The sequence below is a fragment of the Schistocerca piceifrons genome, chromosome 2 (genome assembly GCF_021461385.2).
Source record: "Schistocerca piceifrons isolate TAMUIC-IGC-003096 chromosome 2, iqSchPice1.1, whole genome shotgun sequence".
Lineage (NCBI taxonomy): Eukaryota > Metazoa > Arthropoda > Insecta > Orthoptera > Acrididae > Schistocerca > Schistocerca piceifrons.
Window position 1 is genome coordinate 610,734,202 of NC_060139.1, and position 21,979 is coordinate 610,756,180.

Genomic DNA, 21,979 nt, shown 5'->3' on the forward strand with positions numbered 1-21,979 from the left:
ATGGGATTATTTGTAATCGGGAGAACAAGAACTCGTCACAAAATTCGCACTCTTCATTGTCTATTAGCAAATAACTTGCTGTTTTGTGTGACATAAAATTAAATATAGGATACATAAAACCAATAAAGAAAAAGAGACAATCAAGAAAGTACACATTTCTTCAATCCTTAGCTCCTAGCATTTTTTTCTCTCTAATCTTGCTACAGCTTTACATGGCAAGCTTTCCTTTCTGCGGAAGAATCTATTACATCAAAGCGCGTCAAACGATTCACTACATGAAAAAACGAAATGTCGTTATCTAATCCTGAGAAAGCAATGAACACAAATAATACCCAAGACTGGTGTGGTTTCTCGATCAGATTACGTCAATTTTGTCACTGTTTGCTAGATAAAACAAAAGAGGCGTTTCTAATATTGGAGCAATTTTGTAAGACATACCAAATAAACGAGACCGTTTTGGCACAAATGGCCATTTTTATAACACGACAGAATATAATTCACGAAGTGCCAATATCAAATGCCTATTAGGCCTACTACAAGCAAAAAGCTTTATGTTAGGAAATAGTTCCACATTTCATTCATATGCACCAGCTTCTCAATCATGAGATCGAAAAGTAGTATTAAGAAATTTTTATATACATTTGGAATCGTCTTATTCTTCCATAATTTGTGTGATGTCCCCGTTTCTTCTCCTTCCTTGTTCTAACAAACAATCTTGTCATCATCAATTCTGCAGCTATTCCTGCCATTGTCAAAATTTGTTCGCCGATTAATTTCACTAACCCTGTCAGAATCACAGGTTTAATTATTCCGGGATTGTTTTCCGGTTAGGCGTTATTACGTGTTCGTACAACACGTTTTCCAAAATAGAACTTGCGGCTGCTAGCCGGGACTGTACAACTGGTCCTTACTAGTGAAGCGATTTGGCCAAAAATTTTCTGTAAAAATTTCATTTTCTTGGGTACACCGAGAAAATAGTACATAATCTTTCTCACCTATTATTCCTGTCAAAAAAATGGCTCTGAGCACTATGCGACTTAACTTCTGAGGTCATCAGTCGCCTAGAACTTAGAACTAATTAAACCTAACTAACCTAAAGACATCACACACATCCATGCCCGAGGCAGGATTCGAACCTGCGACCATAGCGGTCGCTCGGCTCCAGACTGTAGCGCCCAGAACCACACGGCCACTCCGGCCGGCTTATTCCTGTCATTAGTTTATTTCCATTCTGGTAGTCTGAATCTATGGATATCGCTAGTAGTTATAACAACGCTGATCATTCGCAAACCCAATCAACCACATAATCAGACAGCGATTGGCATTCATCTGTTTGGCTTTATTCAGCTCAGCTCGTATAGCCCCTCCCCTTTCGTGTGCGGAAAGTTTATTTCTGGATGTGACAAGGATTCTCCTGACAGAGACTTCACGTACAATATGCACGCTTCCAAAAATCAACTTATAATTCATTCAGAAATCAACTTAAAATGTGTTCAAAAATGTTCAGAAACCAACAGGGAATGAATAATCGATAGACAAAAGTGCGCTGGATGCTAGGCGCTTTGTGAACCAAGTTTTTTTCCCCCTCGAGAATCTGACCGCTTGCTGTGACTTCTTGCACAGCCAACAGCCACATTCTTGTAGCCAGAAGCGGGAGAATCTACTGCTCAAACGCGACTCAACTGCGCATGCGCATGAGCCTGCTCGTAACTGCTATAACGAATCTAATGTACACAGTTGTGGCTTCACGCTCATTGGAGGCAGTTTCTTGTTATGAAGCATTGCATAGTCTTCCTAAAGCCTTTGACATATTTTCAATTGGCAGACGCTTGCATGATCACTGTGTGTCGCTGTTGTATATGGCACATTTCCTTTACAATTTATTTTCGTTTTTTCTCTCGTTTATGTTTTATTGTTGAAGTATTATTCTGTAGTAGTGGGATACAATAATATCCTTTGTTAGAGTATCGGTTCTTACCAGTCAAAATTACAAAAATTTAACTGAAAACTCAAACAATGAAAAATTCCAGGGAATTCTAAAAATATCCCGGGTTTTCCCGGATTAAAAAATTCCAGGGTTCTTCCCGGATCGTATACACACTGACAGAATATAATTCATGCGGATATTTGTTCACAGATGATGTGAATAGTTCACATCAAATAGTAAATACTTTTTGTGAAGTTTTAGTGTAGAAACAATAAATTATAATGGGTCTCTTGACAGTTTTATATGTCATAAAGATCAAAATTCTCAGCTGATGAGTGATAAATGGAAATGCAATTAGCCACATATAATAATCAATGTTCTCAGAAGAAACTCAAAAATACAGACTTACGTCTTTGGATTAAACGAAGATAAAGAAATATGACAAAGTAAATATGGATCCCCAAACATTAAAATAAACTCATATTGACATAATACTCATTACCAATGTTATGAAACATATAATATCAAAAGGTGCACCATGTCGCACAATTGTAACAGCTGTATCGCCACCTACAATATTCCAGACACACACCTGTGGGCTTGTTATAATGTGTAGGTAAGTTACCAAATGAAAACATACTGAATAAAACTGGGGAGGAAGGAAATTTGTGGCATAACTGGACAAGAAAAAATTTGTTGATAGGGCACATCTTGTGGCATCTTCAAGGAATTATTAAATTGATAATAGAGGGAAAAAGGGGGGGGGGGGCACAAATCAGCAGTGGCTTGACTACAGTAAGCATTTTCAAATGAATGTAATTTGCTGTAGTTACACAGAGATAAAGAAACTTCCACAGGATAGACTAGAGTGGAAAGCTGCAGCAAATCAGCCTTCGAACTGAAGATGGTGTGAGAGTCATTCTCAATCTGAGTGACCTACATACAAATTCTCTCGTCGGTTTTTATATGTTTGCTGGCGTTACTGGGATAGTCAAAGCCTTAACCATAATCTTAAAAAAAATTACATTTGCAGTCATTTGTCCACAGTCCTAGTACCTCATTACTGTAACATACCACTAGATGAGCCAAAAGAAAATGGCACAACCCACTGAGGTGCATACTGAGATATGTCCATATGAGCACTATACTCTTAAGTTTGAACTCCTGTTCGCTATAGTTCTTGTTTAATTAGAGAAGTTTTACAGTACAGTTTTCCTTAAACAATCAGAGCACTGAAGAAATGTCTATTCATACCGCTTGCTATACTCCTTTGATTTCCCTTATTCATTAGGTTATCCCTTTCATCTCCACTGACATCAAACTCTGTGATCTGTCACAAGATTAAATTCTTGAAGTTAAGAAACAGGTAAAAGTAGGCCAGTGTGTTATCAAAACACTGTTAACAACAGCAATGAACATAACTCTGTAAACCCACATTTTAACAGTCACAAAACAGAGAGGTGGGTGTTTGATGATGCTGCACCAGTCAATTTGAAAATACCAAGCATATGAAGAAAAGAATTGCAACTATTAACTTCACTTAGGAAGGATATTGAAATATGTGGGTCTAGAATCAAAACAGCTGAGGATATTGTGAAGAGACAGAATGCACACAGGCCTAAATTTTGCAGAGTGTGAGTGTGTGTGTCTCCCAAACTACCTCTGAAAAAGGCTGGCACACAAGGGCACAAAATAAAACTCTAGTGCCCACCACAGAAAATACAAACTTAATACATAATTGTTTCGTTAATGTTATCATAGTGTTAATTCTGGCCTAGAGTGTCTTTACATTATCTGTCCCGTAGACTTTGTACTGAATGAATAAGTCAAATTATAACAACTAATCTCCATTTTAGATCTGCTGCTGAAATATATTGAAAAAAGAATTTTATTTTCACAAGAATGGTATTGGTGCATGACTTATGAATGTTAAGTGATTGAGAGATTTCTCCACGAGACAGGTTTTAATAAAAGAATGAAGAAAGTGCAGATACAAAGATCACAGTCAATAATAATAATAATAATAATAATAATAATAATAATAATAATTTACATAGCTACATTTTCAGTGAATGAAGGTGGATGCTCTTAAGTAGTACATGGGTTAGGTTAGCTTCAAGCCATGTACAAGTTTTACAACTACTTGTCCATGATGATAAAGCAACAATTTTTTTAACATAAATCCTACAGGAAATTTGTCAACATTTGTATTGACTATCTGTGGCAGGTTTGAACATTACAGCCAATGCACTGATCAATTTGTTGGTTTTGCTCCACAAATGACAAAGAATGATAATTTGTTTGATGAAGACTGAATCCAATCAGTGGAGGGCACTTTGATGGATAAATGGAACAATGGGATTGACAAGACTTTCAAACAATGAATGAATATTTGAGTGTATTGGACATTGTTATGGAATGTTAAAATAAGACTTATTTCTTACTAAAGTTTAAATCCTATGACAAATAATAATGTACATATGGCAATGCTGTAGAGTATTATTTCAAATGACAAGTTTGGTAATAAAATATTTTCTTTTAACAATTTTCATGAGAGTAAGACATTGGCTTCTTGTGGGTATAGGAGAGGGAGAGGGGGAGAGAGAGACCACAACGTGGATACATTGTAAACAATTTATTTCAACAACAACAGATTAATTCACATACAAGAAACAGATTTTTCTTTTTGTAATGACACATGCTAACAGATGTATCAAAAGTCATCTGTAACTTAATAATACATTTAAAATTCCACTAATACTCCAACAATTCCATTAACAACGAATCACAGGCATCATCTTATGAAATGACAATAATCATTTTGCAGTCCAATTCCAATATCTTGTGGAAGAAATAATGGCACTTGGTACCACGAAACACATATTCCAGCCTTCAACTCTTCATTAAAAGAAAGATGCTTTACAATTATATCATAATTGACAACTCTTCTATGTCAAGTGTTCTCTACTCAAATGAATAAATTACCTATACAATCAAATTATAAAGATTAACTTCTATAAAAAAAGAAAAACAGATTTTAAGAGATTAGAAAACTTATATGGGGTAACAGAATTGCTTCAGAAAATCCTCTCAATGTTTAAGCTGAGAGTATGCTTGTACAATACCTTAGAAAAGGAACGAAATAATGTTAAACAAGTATCAGATCATTGCAGGTATTTTATTAAAAACATGATTTCCTAAAAGTAAATAATTTTACAGAAACAAATGTCAAAGTTCAGTGGAAAGATTAACAAATATACTCATCTACAGTTTTTACCTTTCTCCTTACACAGGTACGTTATACATCTTTAAATAATACTAAATGAAAATGAACACATTCATACTAATGCATAAATATGAAACACTCCATTATCTGAAGAAAAATATATTTTTATTGGAAATTTAGTGTAATCAATCCATTATAATGTGTTTGTTTATACGACTTACACACAACTCTCCGCACTTTCCAGATTTGTAGAAAAAACAATCACAAAATATTAATATTGTTCTCAATGCCACCACAACACATGAGAGGAAGAGAAATTTCTCAGTAAATCAATTATGATCATGATGATCACCATCATCTAAATTTATATATTTGGCAAGATAAATTGAAACATATAACAGAAACGTATCTCATCTCTGTCACACACGGAAGATTTTTCACAATTTTTGTAATGTTTAACATATCCAACTATCAATTAAAAGCACCATCTTACAAAACCATCTCTCTCTCTCTCTCTCTCTCTCTCTCTCTCTCTCTCTCTCTCTCTCTCTACACACACACACACACACACACACACACACACACACACACACACACACACAAAATATTACACCTAGCACCCTCACTAACCGACTGGAACAAGTACCGAATACATAAAAATCAAGCTACTGTCAAAGTACTTCTAAAGTCTTTGTGAATTAAGAGAAATGCATGCATCAGATACGTACAGTTCTACAAAGAAATTCTATTCTCCTTACTGTCAATACTACCTACATATCATGTCAGGATGCATATACAACTGCTTAAATAAGCTGTAATAGCAACTGCAATAAATACTAATATTACTAGTAGCAGTAAGAAAAATAACAATTGTAGCCACTAAATGAACTATCAGTTACCTGAAGGTCGGACTGAAGAGATATTGGTGGAAACAAATTAGAAGTGGTCTTATTCACAAATCATTGCATTCACAGTATATTGTGACCCTCTCATTCCTGGGAGCCTTTAAGCACAGTGATCGCTGACAATTAAAAATCTATAGTGTTCCAACTACTTGAGACTGAAACATACGGTGCGTAAATGAGAAGTATGAAAGAATATACTAGAGTGGTATAGTGAAAGTGTGTATATGTGTGCGCATGCATGCGAGTGTGCGCATGCAATGTTGAAACCAAAGTCACTAAAATTGTACCAAGTGGCCAAGCTACAACACTAAAACTAAAGGCTGGAGCACAGCATACAAATGCAGAAAAACAAAAATAGAAGGCAAATTATGATCAATATTGAAATGGGGACATCAAAATATACGCTGAGTACAGTGTGAGACCAAGAGCGAACACACTGTTTCATCTGGCAGCCTCAATCAAACTGGGCGGCAGCAGCAGCAGCAGAATATGGAATATCAAAGACAGGCGTCTTGCATGCACTGTGGTAGTAATAACTAAATGCTGCTTAAGGCTTTTGATAAAACCAAATGCAAAATAATGTTGCAACTAAAAGCCAACCATATAATGGGAGACCATATACATACACCTGTATGTTATATCACAACAAAGGCATATTTGCAACGTACATACTGTTGTCCTATACAACACCACTCAAACTGCTTTAAGAAATTATGAAAGGGACAGGTATGTCTTATGTTTTACTTATTTGTCACTTTCATCATTACTACTTCCCTGAACACAGATAAGTGTTGCGAAAATTGTCCACTCTGGGTTGTATGTAAATTATCATACATCATTTACAGGTGCCATACATTTCAGTAAAATTTTCCCCTGAAAATTTTTTTTTTTTAGTCCTCAACTCTCACTCGTATGACATTTCAACACTTAGGTCTTCATTTTCTTACCTTGATCTATTATTCCATTTACTCATGTAACTGAAATGCTACGTATCACTTACTCAGTATGTAGCTGTCCAACATTTAGGTAAACAATAGTTCTTCTAAACCTCCCAGAAATGATGAGTACAATGTCTGCAATTTTACTCATCTTAAAAAAATAAATAGTTCCTTAAATTACTCCTACTTCAGCACTGTGTTGAACATTTTTCAGTCATAATAGTTCCAATTCTTACCTTATAATAAAAAACTAAATTTGTGCAAATAAAATAGTTGAAGAACTTGCATAAAAGATTTTAAATTTATGAATAAAGATGTGTCATTGCAAACTTATATACTAGTTTTTCAGGGCACCTTACTCTTTAACTTGCACAGTTTTCCATGTACAATAAAATTTACCTCATACAGTATCAGAACATTTCCTGCCAACTCTAAAAATGCTAAGGTTTCATCTCTACCTGACTGTTAATAATATTTTGTATTTTGTTATGTATTGGACAGAATAATGAGCTCAGTATTGTACTTTGAACACTTAATTGTAATACCGGTATTTATAATCATTCCATTCTCTTTAGGCCTACTTTTTTTCTTTCCACAACAAGTTCCCATCTGAAACTTATTTATCACCAATGTTACAATGAAGTATCTGATGAATTTTCCTGATGTGAACTTATAGAATGCTGCAATGCCATGGGTGTTAACCATTCACGAGGCAAGCAGCGCTGGAGAAAAGGAACACACGAGCTGAAGTACGCCAGTCGGTTCACCCAAGATGGTATCTCTTGACCACAGAGGATCTGCAACCAAAAAAAGTTGAATCTCAAGCTCACTCAGAACATGGATCTCAGCTTGCAAATAATTTCCATACAAAACTTGCTTTGGTAAAAACTAGAGCACCACATACCGGGAGAGGGGGAGGGGGAGAGAGAGAGAGAGAGAGAGAGAGAGAGAGAGAGAGAGATAAGAATCATGTGACAGACTGAAACACGAATTAGAAAACATATTCTTATGGTATGACTAAACTCAAAAGACAGCATTGTGATATGACCAAAGCTCTGTCAGTCAGATTTTCTAAATACAGCACTAATCAAGCAAGCATGGGTAATGCACTGAACATTAGCTGCAATATATCTTACTGATTAATAATATTTTTGAGAAATTATATGAAGATACAATAATTAAAGCAACTGCATCCTGAATTGATAACACTCTCACTCTCTACAATCTGTATCTCTCAAGTACACAATCTGCCTACTTCTTTTAAAATTAAAAGATCTTTACATTAAATTTACTGTAGATCAAGATCTTTTTCCATTTATTGGTGGGTTAAGGACAAAATGGGCTCAACCTTGTATGAAAAATATATTTTCATGTGCAAGAAAATCAAATGAGACCACAGTCCTCACAGAAAAACACTGATATAATGAGATGGAGCTGAGCAGAATACTACATGTACCTCTCCTCTGCCTTTGGTGATGAAGAAGAAAGTCCTGTATGATCTGACTTACTTTTCTGATGAGTACATTAAATGACTTGAGAGTGAAGAGTTGGAGGAGAATGGGTATTTTTTGATTACAACTCGTCTGCTTTAGTGCCATTTGAAATGTGTGTAGCTCTGTCCCAATTTTGGTAAAATGTTAAGTGAACCATGAGGACATGTTTAAATAATAATACAGTACAGGTCATGAAGTTTTTGTCCTTAGGTGTATGTAGCGGGTAGAGTGCCATACCACTGACCCTTCGCTTACGAGTCATAATCTATCCAGCACCAAATGTCACTAATTCTTGAGTTGTGTGACTTCAAAGTGGGATCATTATTTGACATTAATTTATAGGATCGTGATCCATTGGAAAGAAGGAGGTAGGTGAGGTGCTGCCATTCAAATTACTGCACTGAATCCTAGTCCCTGGAAAAGCTATGGAAAAAAAGTTGAGACTTTTGTAAGGCTGAACAAGTTGTTTTTGCAATGTTATCTACAATTTAAACTGACTTGAGTGAAATTACTCATCTAATTGTTCGAGTACTCTGTGTTTTATTACATTGACAAGAGGTAGGGTACTGCCTGTGCTACCATGGTAGGCGATAAGTACGTGAGAGCAAATCTGCAGCTTGTACCCAGTGAGATGTTGATACTGTATGACAGTCCTCTTGTCACTCTTATTTTCAAGACAATATTGGCATATTGTAAAGTGATAGTGCTAAAAAATTATGTTTTAATGCAAAAATTTCATATTTAACTTGCACAGATTACCCCTTTCTGGAAAGCAATACATAAAATACAGTAGTTTTCAACCAGCATCTGGTCAAGTTTTACACAGGGGCATCAACATGCTGCTCCTTTTTGCGATGTAGCAGAGATGTTCCCAATATATATCCTTGGCAAATTGGAGGCAGACAATGGGAGCATAATATGTAGTTGCCAATGATCAACTGTTAGCTGGAAAGTATGAACTGCTCACAATACGTGAATGGTCTTTCATTCACAATCTGCTGTAGCCACACATTGAGGTTTCAGCTTTATGTAGCTGTTAATGGACTCGTATAAATCGGAGAACAGTTGTTGTGACAATAGACATACAAATTAGTTTGTATAAAGTATGGAACTTTGTTATTGGTGACACACAAAGTATTTATGTTGTGTCAATGGCCTTTTATTCCTGATTTAGTCTGAAATATGGAATATTAATTGTTGTCATGGACTGATATGAATTACTTGATTATGTCGATAGCCCTTTCATTATATTCACCTTATTTCATATCTTGGCACTTATTAAACACACACACCAATGCATGCTGCTTTCATCTGTGTCATAATGATGATGTGGCACGTTTGTGGATCTTAGGCATCCTCAACAAACATAATTAAATCGTTCTTGGTGACAAGTCCAAAAAGTGTCAAGACTGGATTTAAAAGAAATTGTGGAAGTAATTGGACTAGTCACAAAACTCACTCATAGAAATTTGTAAGTGATTGTGTACAATTATTTTGGTGAATGGTGACTGTTATAGTTTTTCTACAGCTCTCTTACATTACACAATGGCACACGATGCAGTAAAAGTCAAAAACTCAAGTGATACATGTATTTTATTTGTGAGAATGAACAGCTAATTGGTTAATTTCAAATGATAAGGATATTCATGCAGAAAACATATCAAAGAAGCAACTACACAATATTACATGTATAATTCACCGATTCTTCCAGCAACTGATTTAACAGACACATATGCCCTATTTTTCTAACACCAATGGTAAGTTCAGTTCCAGAGAATGGAACTTAATTCATGTATGCTGTCAGTCCAAGAAGTTTCAAGACTGAATTAAAAAAAAACAGAGAAACATTAAGATAGTGGTTTTAATGCTTTAAGTGTTCTACACCGTCTTGAATACAATACACAGAATTCATATGCCATGTAAAACTGTCAGTGAAGTCCTTTGGGATGTTATTCAACTTGCATGTCACAATGACTTGAATGTCAGTTATGTCATCAAAACATTGAACCTTCATGTTATTCCGTATTTTGTAGTTTTGTGGTAGATTCATGCTGATGACACAAAGGCTCATCACCCACGATGATTTTTTCCAGAAAAGAATAGTCAATATTTTGCATTTCAACCAAGTCACAGCCAGTGCCCACACCCCATCGTTTTTTTCAGGGATCAAGGAATGCAGGACAAACTTTGCGTACACTTTTCTTTTCTTTTCTTCAAAACATTCTGGAGACTCTTGAACACATGATTTAGAGATGTTGCTCCATTGCGATTTATGATGCGGTTGCATGTCCTCTGCTTAACACTGCCTGCTCAGGTCAGACTGGTTGAATATACATCTGTTGTTTACAGTTGTTAATCCAAGCCACCACCATAATTACAGTGCTCTGAACTTTTTGGACAGACAGTGTAAAGCATATCTACGACCACACAACACTGAAAAAGTAAACTTATTATCATATTAATGAATGACAGTATGACGGACTACAGTATATCACTGTTACTGCCATAATTATAATGGACAGAATGCATTGGTACTTTTTCTAAGTCAACACACATATTATGCTCACCTGAGTGAAGGAGCCGGAGAAGTGATTGCAGTTCTTGTTCATTAAATGGTAACGATCTCCACGAAAATCTTTCCCAAGTTCTACTATTATTCTCTTAACTTCATCATCTGTGAAATCTGTGTTACCTATATGAACAGATTGTCTAGAAAACAAATATATTACAATAAATATTTTATAGCAAAAACCTATAACCAAACAATGTTTATTACAAATGGTAATTCACCTATACAACCAAAATTTTCATTCACAATGGTGTGCTAAAAAGTAATGCCTTCAATTTTTTTTGTGAAAACTTATACAGATTTTTGAATAATTCAAACACACTGTTAACATTCTACGTATTTATTATTCACTATATACATATTTGCAGCCCTCAGCCACTAGAGGGCTCCGATTGACACGGCAGAGTGTACCGTAATTATGCTGGTGTGCGAAAAACAGCATGCTGTAACTGAGTTTTGAATTTGAAGAGTCCATCCACACATGGAGCCCTTCTCCTTCAGCATGACAACTCCAATGGAATTCAGTTTAAGAGAAGCCTAAAGGATTTATTGGTGGCCAACTCCTTCTACTCCATTGATGAATTTCTCAGTAGGACCAATTGGTGTGTGTGTGTGTGTGTGTGTGTGTGTGTGTGTGTGTGTGTGTGTGTGTGTGTGTGTGTGATATAACTTCTGCACCATTTCAGTGCAGTAATGTGTTCATTGTAAATAAGTATTGTAGTAGTTCTATTACATGTTTATTACCTCATAAATAAAAAAAAACATTTTTTAAAATTTTAAATTCAGTGCATTAGTGTTTGCAAAATTATTCTTTTATATAGTGTTCATTAAAAAAAATGACGATCATTCCACTTGGGACCTGTGGAAGGTACGTTAACTCATTTGTTTCAGTTGTAAATATTTGCCATGTATTGTCGTTTTTCTGACATGTTCCACATCCTGGAGGACCTCCTCACTATGGATCAATTGGAATGAAAGTATCTAATCTGATCTAATACAGATGACACACAGGCACTGCAACGTCTACAACAATCCGACACCTTGAGTTCACTGTCATCAATCATCCTCCATGAAGTCCCAACTTGGCCCCATCTAATTTTCATCGGTTTCCAGAACTTACAGAGCACATTTGAGGACTTCACTTTGATAGTGATGAAGTGGAGCAAGCAGAGGTAGGTTGTAGCTCAGTCAACGAAGTCAAATATTCTACAGTGATGATCTCTTGTTGGGAGAAATTTGTTTGTCACTAGGATCACTATGTTGGGAAATAAGTATGTAGACGTGAAGAACAAAGATGTAGAAAGTTAACATTTGTTTATTTAGAAAGCTTTTCAAATTTTCACATGAAAAATTTGGAGGCATTACTTTTCAGCACACTCTCGTACACCATGAAACAGAACAAATGTAAACTTAAAAATTAGAATAACAGTACCATAAATAAATGCTACCAATTTAGTAACAGAGTAATGGAACATACATGGTTTCGGAGGAAGGGTTGTAAAAGAACACATGCAAAGGGAACTACTCATCTGCAATCGACTTATACATGGCGAAAAACACATGCAAAGCACCTAAAAAAATTGTGCTAGTTTTCATGTAAGCTCTCTCTCACTCACCCCCAGTTCCCCCCCCCCCCCCCCCCCCCCAAAAGTAGTGGTAACAAGGAGACAACCAAGCCAATCACTGCCATGGTAAACCAGTCAACCAGCCATTAACTGTTACCCTAATGACCAAACCTTGAAGAATTTAACCACTTCTTCCATCAATTCTTTAACTGCTTCTCATTGTGCTCAGATGTGAGGGATTTCATACCCAAGGTCTCAGCCTCCAATCTCCTCAAAGTGAAAGCAGTGGTCTACTGCTCACCCAACTTGTGTTATATCCTAGTCCACCCCCATGCTGCTTCTGTCCCCACTTTTGTTCACCATGAATTTTACCCATGTGGATGAAACAGGTGCAAGATATGTCCCATGCAACCACTCATCACCTGTTAGTAGAGTCCAGTCACTGGCTTTTTGAAACTGACCAAAGGTAAGACAGCATCTGAGTGCAATGACATCACATACACTGTCACTAACTACAAACTTTACCACTTGGTGTGCAGCATGATCACAGCTACAATTCTGACTTCAACATTAGATTTAATATGTATGCAGGGACAGGAAAAATTCATGAAAATGACAGAAGTATACTAATACCAATATTTATAACTGATAATTACTCAATGCTAAAACTGCAATTTGTCTTCTAATCTTCTCAAGTCTAAGTTTCCCATATAATCTTAAACTTGCAGTTCATTTCCCATGTAATGAACTTTGATATGACTATGAAAACAACACAGAATTTGGCCAAAAACACCAAGTTTGTCAAAAAATACCACTAAATTTGAGGAAAAAGTAATGGCAACTTTGTCAAGAAAAATAAGAGCGAACTCTGGAGGCAGGAAAAGAGCCAATTTACGCACAAAATTAACATAGAATATCGCACAACAGTAACACTGAAATGGCAAAAAATACTGAATAGGGTGAAAATATAATGATGAATTTAGGAGGGAAAGGAGAAAGAAAGAGAGAGAGAGAGAAGAAAAGGAAAAGGAGAAAATGAAAAGAAAATAGTGATTTTGGTGAATGAGTACTACAAAATTTGGTAAAAGAATTACAAAACATTTGGCAAAAAAAAAAAAGGGGTCATCGAATTTGGCAAACAAATTACAGTGTATCTGGCAAAAACAACACTGACTTTTTGCAGAAAATGTGGTAAAAGACACCAAATTTGGCAAATAAACATGCCAAATTTTAGTAAAAAAAAACAACAACCAATTTGTTAGAAATAACAATGAATCTGGCAAAAAATAACACCGAATGTGGTGAAAAATAGCACCGGATTTGGCCATACAATAAAATGACCCCCCCCCCCCCCCTCACACACACACATGGATGCACATGTGAACTGTGTTTCCATTGCATCTAGGCCTCCAGTGCATCCACCATTCTTGCAAACCGTTTGGCTTCTACCTCTGTTGATGCCCACCCTCAGCTGCTCCCTTGTCACAACATTGTCCTGGTTGTTGATCTTTTTCTCTTCTGTAAATTAAGTTTCCACTTTATTTCTTCCACTCATTCTCTCTTGCATTCTCCACTCTCTCAGTAAGATGAGGGTTCTCATGATTGAACCTCGTGTTGCTTTTATGTGAGGGTACAGAAATTTTGGAATTTTGGTTGGGAAGATTCCCATGAATATCTTCTCTGATTTGGAATTTCTGTACTATCAGCATTAAATATGAATGACTGAACATTCTATATCGAAACTTTTAAATAATATGATCTACCATCTAATAAGATTTAGATTTTGTTAATGATTTATTACGTAACATGTATTAGATTAAGTATATGCTTGTCTTTCATAACATCTGTCTGATGTATCCGTTGGGCTTTGTGCAGTGGTGTGAACACAGTGACAGATGCTCTGAAGTCAGCAAAGGTGTAGTGGAGAGATCCCAACACTGTATGTTGTTCCGCAGAACACTTCAGGCAAAGGCCTTCCTTGGAAAAGTGTTAAGGATGTTATATAAAGAAGGAATGTCAAATGGATAAGAGTGAAAGTCAGTCGTCTGAGATCCCTGAAGTTGAGGATGTATTTGTATTTAAATGAGGCAATAAATTTGTTTGCTATATTCATGTCCTTGGCTATTCATTGAAGTATGCTTGAGTAACACAAGAATGTCTGCATTTTAAAGAATAAAATGGAGAAATGTTCTGCACGACCAGAAGACATGTAATATCCTGCTTAACCCCCACAATTCCCAATGGAAGCCAGTTGTCTCCCACATGTGTTTACCCTTACAGGTGCTTCAATTCTTTCCTGTTCCTCCACACCAATCCAGACAGCCACTCAAAGAATTGGTGTTTATAGGATAAGGGATGGAGGTTCCTACAATCTAATTAAAATTATTTGTTAGTTAGCACTTCATACTTTGGAGCTTAGTTCTACCAATCAGAGATATTAAGTGTCATCCATGAACCACCCTGTCAATGCCTATGCACCACAATGAAGTGCCAGTTCACTTGTAGTGTTTCAATAGCATTGTGCATATGCTGCTCAGAAGCCATTTAACCTGTTAAGTGGGTAGTTTGCACGCGCGCACGTCTTCCACAGTGGGTAACATATGCCAGTGTGCCTGTTCGAGGTGGTGCTGCGCACTGTTCTCACGTTTTCCTTCGCGTTTTCATTGTTGAATTTAAATTGATATTGTATATCTAAAAACAAAGATGATGTGACTTACCGAACGAAAGCGCTGGCAGTGATATTGGGTGGAAATGAATAAAATATATTGCATAAGTTAACAAAACTGTATTTTCACAATATTACATATCGTTTTCAGTGTGAAACATTTTAAAACAAGGTGTTGCACACAAGGAAACTTCGCATTCTGCGCACCAGTAAGAAGTCTCTTTGCGAAGGCCTTTTCTCGTACACACCACACACCTCCTTGTTGGTCTTTTCTTCGTTGTGGGTGGCAGAAGGTCTGGAAAATGCCTGGTTGTAAGGCGTGTTGCTATTGGTGTTCGAGGTGGGCATCCTACTGATGTCCCTTGATGTGGTGAAGATATGGTCAACTGTTCACCAAGACTAATCAGGAAGCTCATTCTACTTTGTTCGCCACCATGCTTCTTGTGCAGAATGTATGCATTGTAGCATGCAATGTCCAACAAGTGGCGGAGAAGCTTCTGATAGTATTTTTTCAGCCTGCTTCTGGCCATCTGGTAGCTTTGTAACTGAGAATCGCACCTATCCACCCCCTCCCATATTCTTGTTGTAGTCAGCGACAACTTGCGGCTTTTGAACGATTCCTTTCTTCGAGTTTACATTTACAAATGTATCGTCATGGAAGGTGCTGACCATAACAATGTCTCTTTTGTCTTTCCATTTCATTACCATCTGCTTTCCTTTGTACCCTGTTATGTACTCCCCTTTCTTCAGTTTTTCCTTTTTTACGAAGTCAGGGAACCCCTTCCTGTCTCGCCACATTGTGCCGACAACATCGGCGTTATTGCTGGTTAGTTTGTCCACCAAATCTGTACTGGTGTATCAGTTGTCAATATAAATACAGTGGCCTTTCCCGAGTAGATCGTGTGCAAGCTCCAAAACAATTCGAGAGGTTATGTTTTCGTCTGGATAGTGGCTACCATAATTAGTGTCCTTTCCAGTGTAAACAATAAAGTCCCATACATACCTGGAACTGCTTTCACAGAGTTCATACAATTTGATGCCAAATCTGGTACACTTTGATGGAATATATTGCTTCCATCCAATCCGTCCTTTCCAGAGCAACGACGATTCGTCAATGGTGATGTTCCTTTCTGGCATGTACACTGATCTGAATTTACGCCGCAGATGCTCCATAATGGGGTGAATTTTGAATAGTTTTCTGCTGATATTGCCTAGTGGATCATATGAGGTATTGTCAGGAAAAGTGGAGGAATTTCAATAAAAGATGAAACCGCTTTTCACTCATCACTTTCCTGAAGAGAGGCGTGTCAACTGATTCCCTCTTTGAAAAGTACATTTTGTGGTCTGGTTTGTGAAGAATTCCTTGAAGTACAAGCATTCCAATAAGTGTTTTTACCTCGTCGCGTGTAGTATTCTGCCAACTGAGAACCCTGGAGCGTGCTGCTAAATTGGGATGAGAAGCTATCAACTGTTCCGCATATAAGTTCGTCTGTTCAGCTATCATTGTGCACAAAGCATCATCCACAAAACACATAAAACAACTCATCACATCGTTTTGTTTGAGAGGCACAACTGTACCACTATTACCACTGAACAAATATTGAATACGAACTGAACTAGCATGCACAAATTCACTAGGTACCGTCTGCTGCAGTAGTGTCTCATTGTCAGATGTTTCTGAATCGAAGTTACTTTCACTAGCCTCAACATCTGTATCTTGAAAACTTCTAAACTTTCTAAAAGCAGCTTCTCAATCTCTAAATTTTATAAACGACTTCTTTTCGCCATTGAAAAAGATCACTCACTAACGCTGCGGTAAACACAGACGAAAAAGGCGCGCTTTTGCGGCTGCTTCACAGGACGCATTTTCTCAACGCGCGCTCGGGTGGACAATGTTATAACTAGCCTAGAACACGCTGTGTTGCGCGACAAGAGCTGCCATCTAGTGGACGAAGTTCAACTAATACCACAGTGTCAACGGCAGGCCGATAACTCGTCATTTCCAATAGCTACTAGCCACAGAACGCAGTGGACGGATATATCCACCGAACCCACTATGCAATAGCAGAGCATGGACGGATATATCCATCATGCCCACTTAAAAGGTTAACTGTCACCAGTGCAGCAGGCAAAAATAACAGTTTTAATCAGACTGTAAGAAAAGAGTGAAAACTGGTGTAATTTTCAATGCTACTATGTGTGTATGCGTCACCCATCAATCAGCTGCATGCGAGTAATTTTCTTTTTCAGTTGTTGTTACCAGATACGATAATATATATGACATTTCAAAAGTTTAAGCATAAAAAAGGGAGAGAGAGGAGGGGGGGGGGGGGAAGGGAGGATGGAATGAGGGGAGAGGGTGAGGAATGAGAAAGAAAGAAAGAGAGAGAGAGAAAGAGAGAGGGAGAGAGAGAGAAATATGGGGGGGGGGGGGGGAGAGGGAGACAGAGAGAGAGAGAGAGAGAGAGAGAGAGAGAGAGAGATTGCTAGCTTCAAATATCCACACCAATTCTTTTATTGCAGTCCCACTTTCATCCCACATTTCCCATTTTCACTGTGCATGTATATTGTGGCCACTGTTAAACAGTTTACAAAATCTGTTGAAATGAACCATTTTGCTTCCAGGACAGCTGCTTTGACACAGTGCTGCAGGGCTTACTGTTTAATCTCAGAAAGCAATGTAACGAGAAATTGGGATCCTGATCTCACAAATGGGCAAGCGGTTGACCCACTATTATATCCCTATTTTTGCTTCACTGCTGCTGTCAGAAATGATTTTAACATCCCGCTGTGCACTATTCTACGCCATTACATAACCTTTACCTAACTGTTACATAACTGTGGTTTGTTTCAGATCTAATCAAAAATAAGTAAAGATGGTGCATAGGCTCAATTTTCTGACTGTGCTCATATTGCAGCAAGAATGTGAGTATGGCAATCACCTACGGTGGTACAGATATGGTGGAGATGGAAAAAGAGGAGACACATGACTATGGATGTGAAAATAATAAAAAGACTGCTCAAGAATTTCTTGCATGTGTGTTCGGTTATTGAACAGGATGTTGGGCCCACAAAGACAGTTATCACTGAATAAGCTGAAGCTAATGCTGCTGTGGCATTTGTGCAAACGTCCTCAGAAGTTCCTGAGACAACACAGAGAATCCAGTTTATCATAAGGTTGACCCTAACGGATAATGAAGGATACTTCCAAAGCTGTGACTAGGGAGGAGCACAAGCATGTATCGAATGATACATTGCAGCCATCTGTCAGGAATGTTGCAGACCATCTACAACGGTGTGCTACTAATGCTGGTGCCTCTGTTGAAATATGAAATGGCAGGGGTTGTAGTATATGGTAGAACTGAAATTACCCACATAACACGCTTTGTCACGTATTTATAATGAAAAAAAGAGACATAATAGTGGATAAGTTTGATTGTGCAATTAAATCGCTGATCATGAACTGTTAAACAAGTGTATTCAATGAATGGAACTGTGTGCAACATACAATACAAGAAAACTAGACATACTTTGAGTAAAGACTTCGATGTCTAAAATGACAAAAACAGTATTTGGTATGCACAACTGAAAGATATATATGGCACAACAGATAAAACATGGAAAATAAAAGTTTGTTCAAACAGTTTTGCCTCAAAATGGAATTGTACATTTGTATGACACCAAACATAAGCTATGTGATCAAAAGTATCTGGACACCTGGCTGAAAAGGACTTACAAGTCAGTTGCACTCTCCATCGGTAATGCTGGAATTCCATATGGTGTTGGCCCACTCTTAGCCTTGATAACAGCTTCCATTCTCATAGGCATATGTTCAATAAGGTGCTGGAAGATTTCTTGGGGAATGGCAGCCCATCCTTCATGGAGTGCTGCACTGAGGAGAGGTACTGATGACGGACATGAGGCTTGGCATGAAGTTGGCATTCCCAAACATCCCAAAGGTGTCTTAGATGCAGTCGCCATCCCCAAATTGCTCTTCAACAGTGGAAAGCAACAAGGTACTTAAAACGTCAATGTAGGCCTGTGCCGTGATAGTGCCACACAAAACAACAAGTGGTGCAAGCCCCCTCCATGAAAAACATGACCACACCATAACACCAACGCCTCCAAATTTTACTGTTGGCACTACATGTGCTGGCAGATGACGCTCACCAGGCATTGGCCATACCCACACCCTGCCATTGGATCGCCACATTATGTATCATGATTTATCACTCCACACAACATTTTTCCACTGTTCAATTGTCCAATGTTTACACTCCTTACACCAAGCGAGGCACTGTTTGGCATTTACCGGCGTGATGTTTGGCTTATGAGCAGCTGCTCGACCATGAAATCCAAGTTTTCTCATTCCCGCCGAACTGTCATAGTACTTGCAGTGGATCCTGATGTAGCTTGGAATTCTTGTGTGACAGTCTGAATAGATGTCTGCCTATCACACATTACGACCTTCTTCAACCGTCAGTGGTTTCTGTCAGTCCACAGATGAGGTCGGCCTGAACGCTTTTGTGCTGTACTTGTCCCATCACGTTTCCACTTCACTATCGCATCAGAAACAATGGACCTGGGGATGTTTAGGAGTGTGGAAATCTTGCATACAGACGTATGACACAAGTGACACCCAATCACCTGCGCACATTCAAAGTCCGGGAGTTCCACAGAGCGCCCCATTCTGCTCTGTCGCGGTGTCGAATGACTAAGAGGCCGCTGATACTGGAGTACCTGGCAGTAGGTGGCAGCACAGTGCATCTAATATGAAAAACTTATGTTATTGGGGGTGTCTGCATACTTTTGATCACATAGTGCGTATAGAATTTACATGATTCATACATGTTTCTAACTAGATCATCAGTTTTAATGCGTGCAGATACAGGTGCAGCTTATCAAACCCTTTCCTACAGCTATTCTACATATTTACACAACCAGAAAGCTTACCTGTGGTTACCAGAAAACTTCTTGGCTCTTATACAAGTCAACTCAAGTATTACTTCACTTGCACGAATGTAGAATTTGGAAACCCCGCCCATCTGAGCCCCCCCCCCCCCCCCCCTCCCATCCCACTCCCCCTGTACATACAGGCTGTTCAACCAAATGAAATGAATGCTATTTATGACAGTATCTTACCTGAACTGGAATTGCTCTCCAAGCTCTTCTGCATTCCTTGGAGTGATATCAAATATTCCTGATATAGGAAATGGGTGCCCTCCATATGCATACTCTGAAGAAATATGAATAACAAAAATAATTCTTCAGAAATACACAAAACCAGCAAACAAAATAAAATAACAACAATCTTGTTCTTTCACTGCAGAAAATAAAGAAATGTAACAAGAAAGACATCAGGGATATGAGCAACCTTGATAAAGAGAAATGGACAATCCAAAAATTTATTGAATGCAAGGATTATATGACTTTTCTGCCACACAGGTGTCTTTACTCAATGTCAGTTTGCATCTACTTTCCTGTAGAAAAGATTTGAAACTTTTGATGTCATATATATACATATTATAAATTTAAGTCTCCCACAAATTTAAGTCTCCCACGAGTTTTTCTGTCTGTATATGAAGACTAATCTCGGGAACTACTGTTGGGATTCTGATAACAGTTTTCACTAACAAAAAGACTGATTAATGAGCAAGGTTTACGTATACATGGCAGATAAGTGATCCTGCAATATATACTTAGTGATATTAGTGTGAAGCCGGGGAGGCCATTAGCATATTTTGGAATTCCACAAAGGACTGTGGTATTCCAACCATTAAGAGGGCAAGGTGAAGATTCTGCCTACATACATTTCATTTTCATTATAGTGATAATTATGCCTTCCAGTCTGTTCTGGAAGTTCTCAGCATCCATCTTCTCATTGCTCACTCTAAAGCCCTCAGTTTTTTAATGGTTTTCACATTAAAGCTACACCTACCACCACTGCCAGTCAAAACTGGTAGCGCACAGATCGTAAACTTTATATTTCAGACACAAGTGAAACTTAAGTTTTTATAACTCTATTACCCAAGCTAGTAATTCATATTCATTACTCAATTTTACAATTTTGTTTGTGATCTGCAAATGATCCATCGTGATACATTCAGTTACGAAGCCTGCAAATTTGTTTGCTGGATAAAAAGCAAACTTTCTTGGAAGTTGGTGGTAATTTTCCTGCATATTTTCTACAGTATGGAAAAATATCTGATAGTTGTTTAACTGTTTATGCTGTATGTTCCATCAGTGAGAACAAGAACAATTACAGAATTCCCCCGTTTTGGGGAACTGACTTCCGCTGCAGACTTTCTGTAAACAGTTTTGCAAGTTCCTTAAGATCTATGAATTTTCTTTTTGTAGTTAGTTACTATGTTGTCCACCATCAAGATGAGGAAAATAGTCAGGATAAATTCCTGCTACGTTTTCTGAGTAGTGTTACTGGTTACAATTGTTTGTGTAATCAAATTTAAATATTTCTCACATTTTCTTGAAGAAATTTCTGAATAGTGCTGTTTGGTTCAGAATAGTCTATTACTTTCTCACTGCCATTTGCCTAGACTCTTTCCCACTTGCTTTCTTGTGAAATAATGTATTAAGACAAATACTTAGCTTTTCTCAATAAATTTTACTAATGATTTCCCCCGCCTTTCCTCTGATGATCACAAACAAATTTTTCCACTGATGGCGTGCTCTT

At 37.6% G+C, this 21,979-nt stretch overlaps 1 protein-coding gene across 5 annotated transcripts in view; it reads right to left on the bottom strand.

Annotated features, from left to right (window-relative positions):
* Positions 1-4,547: 4,547 nt before the first annotated feature.
* Positions 4,548-21,979, bottom strand: part of LOC124776373 (deubiquitinase DESI2) — a 123,397-nt gene continuing 105,965 nt past the window's right edge. For 2 of the 5 annotated variants that reach the window (XM_047251334.1, XM_047251333.1), the window contains exons 4-6: positions 20,431-20,524; positions 11,057-11,198; positions 4,548-7,793 (exon numbers count right to left, since the gene is read on the bottom strand). In XM_047251334.1, the coding sequence (XP_047107290.1) occupies positions 7,629-7,793; positions 11,057-11,198; positions 20,431-20,524 (401 nt within the window). In that variant the 3' untranslated portion in view covers positions 4,548-7,628. The remainder of the gene's footprint in view (positions 7,794-11,056; positions 11,199-20,430; positions 20,525-21,979) is intronic. The other 3 variants (XR_007015614.1, XR_007015615.1, XR_007015613.1) reach the window with 3 other exon arrangements.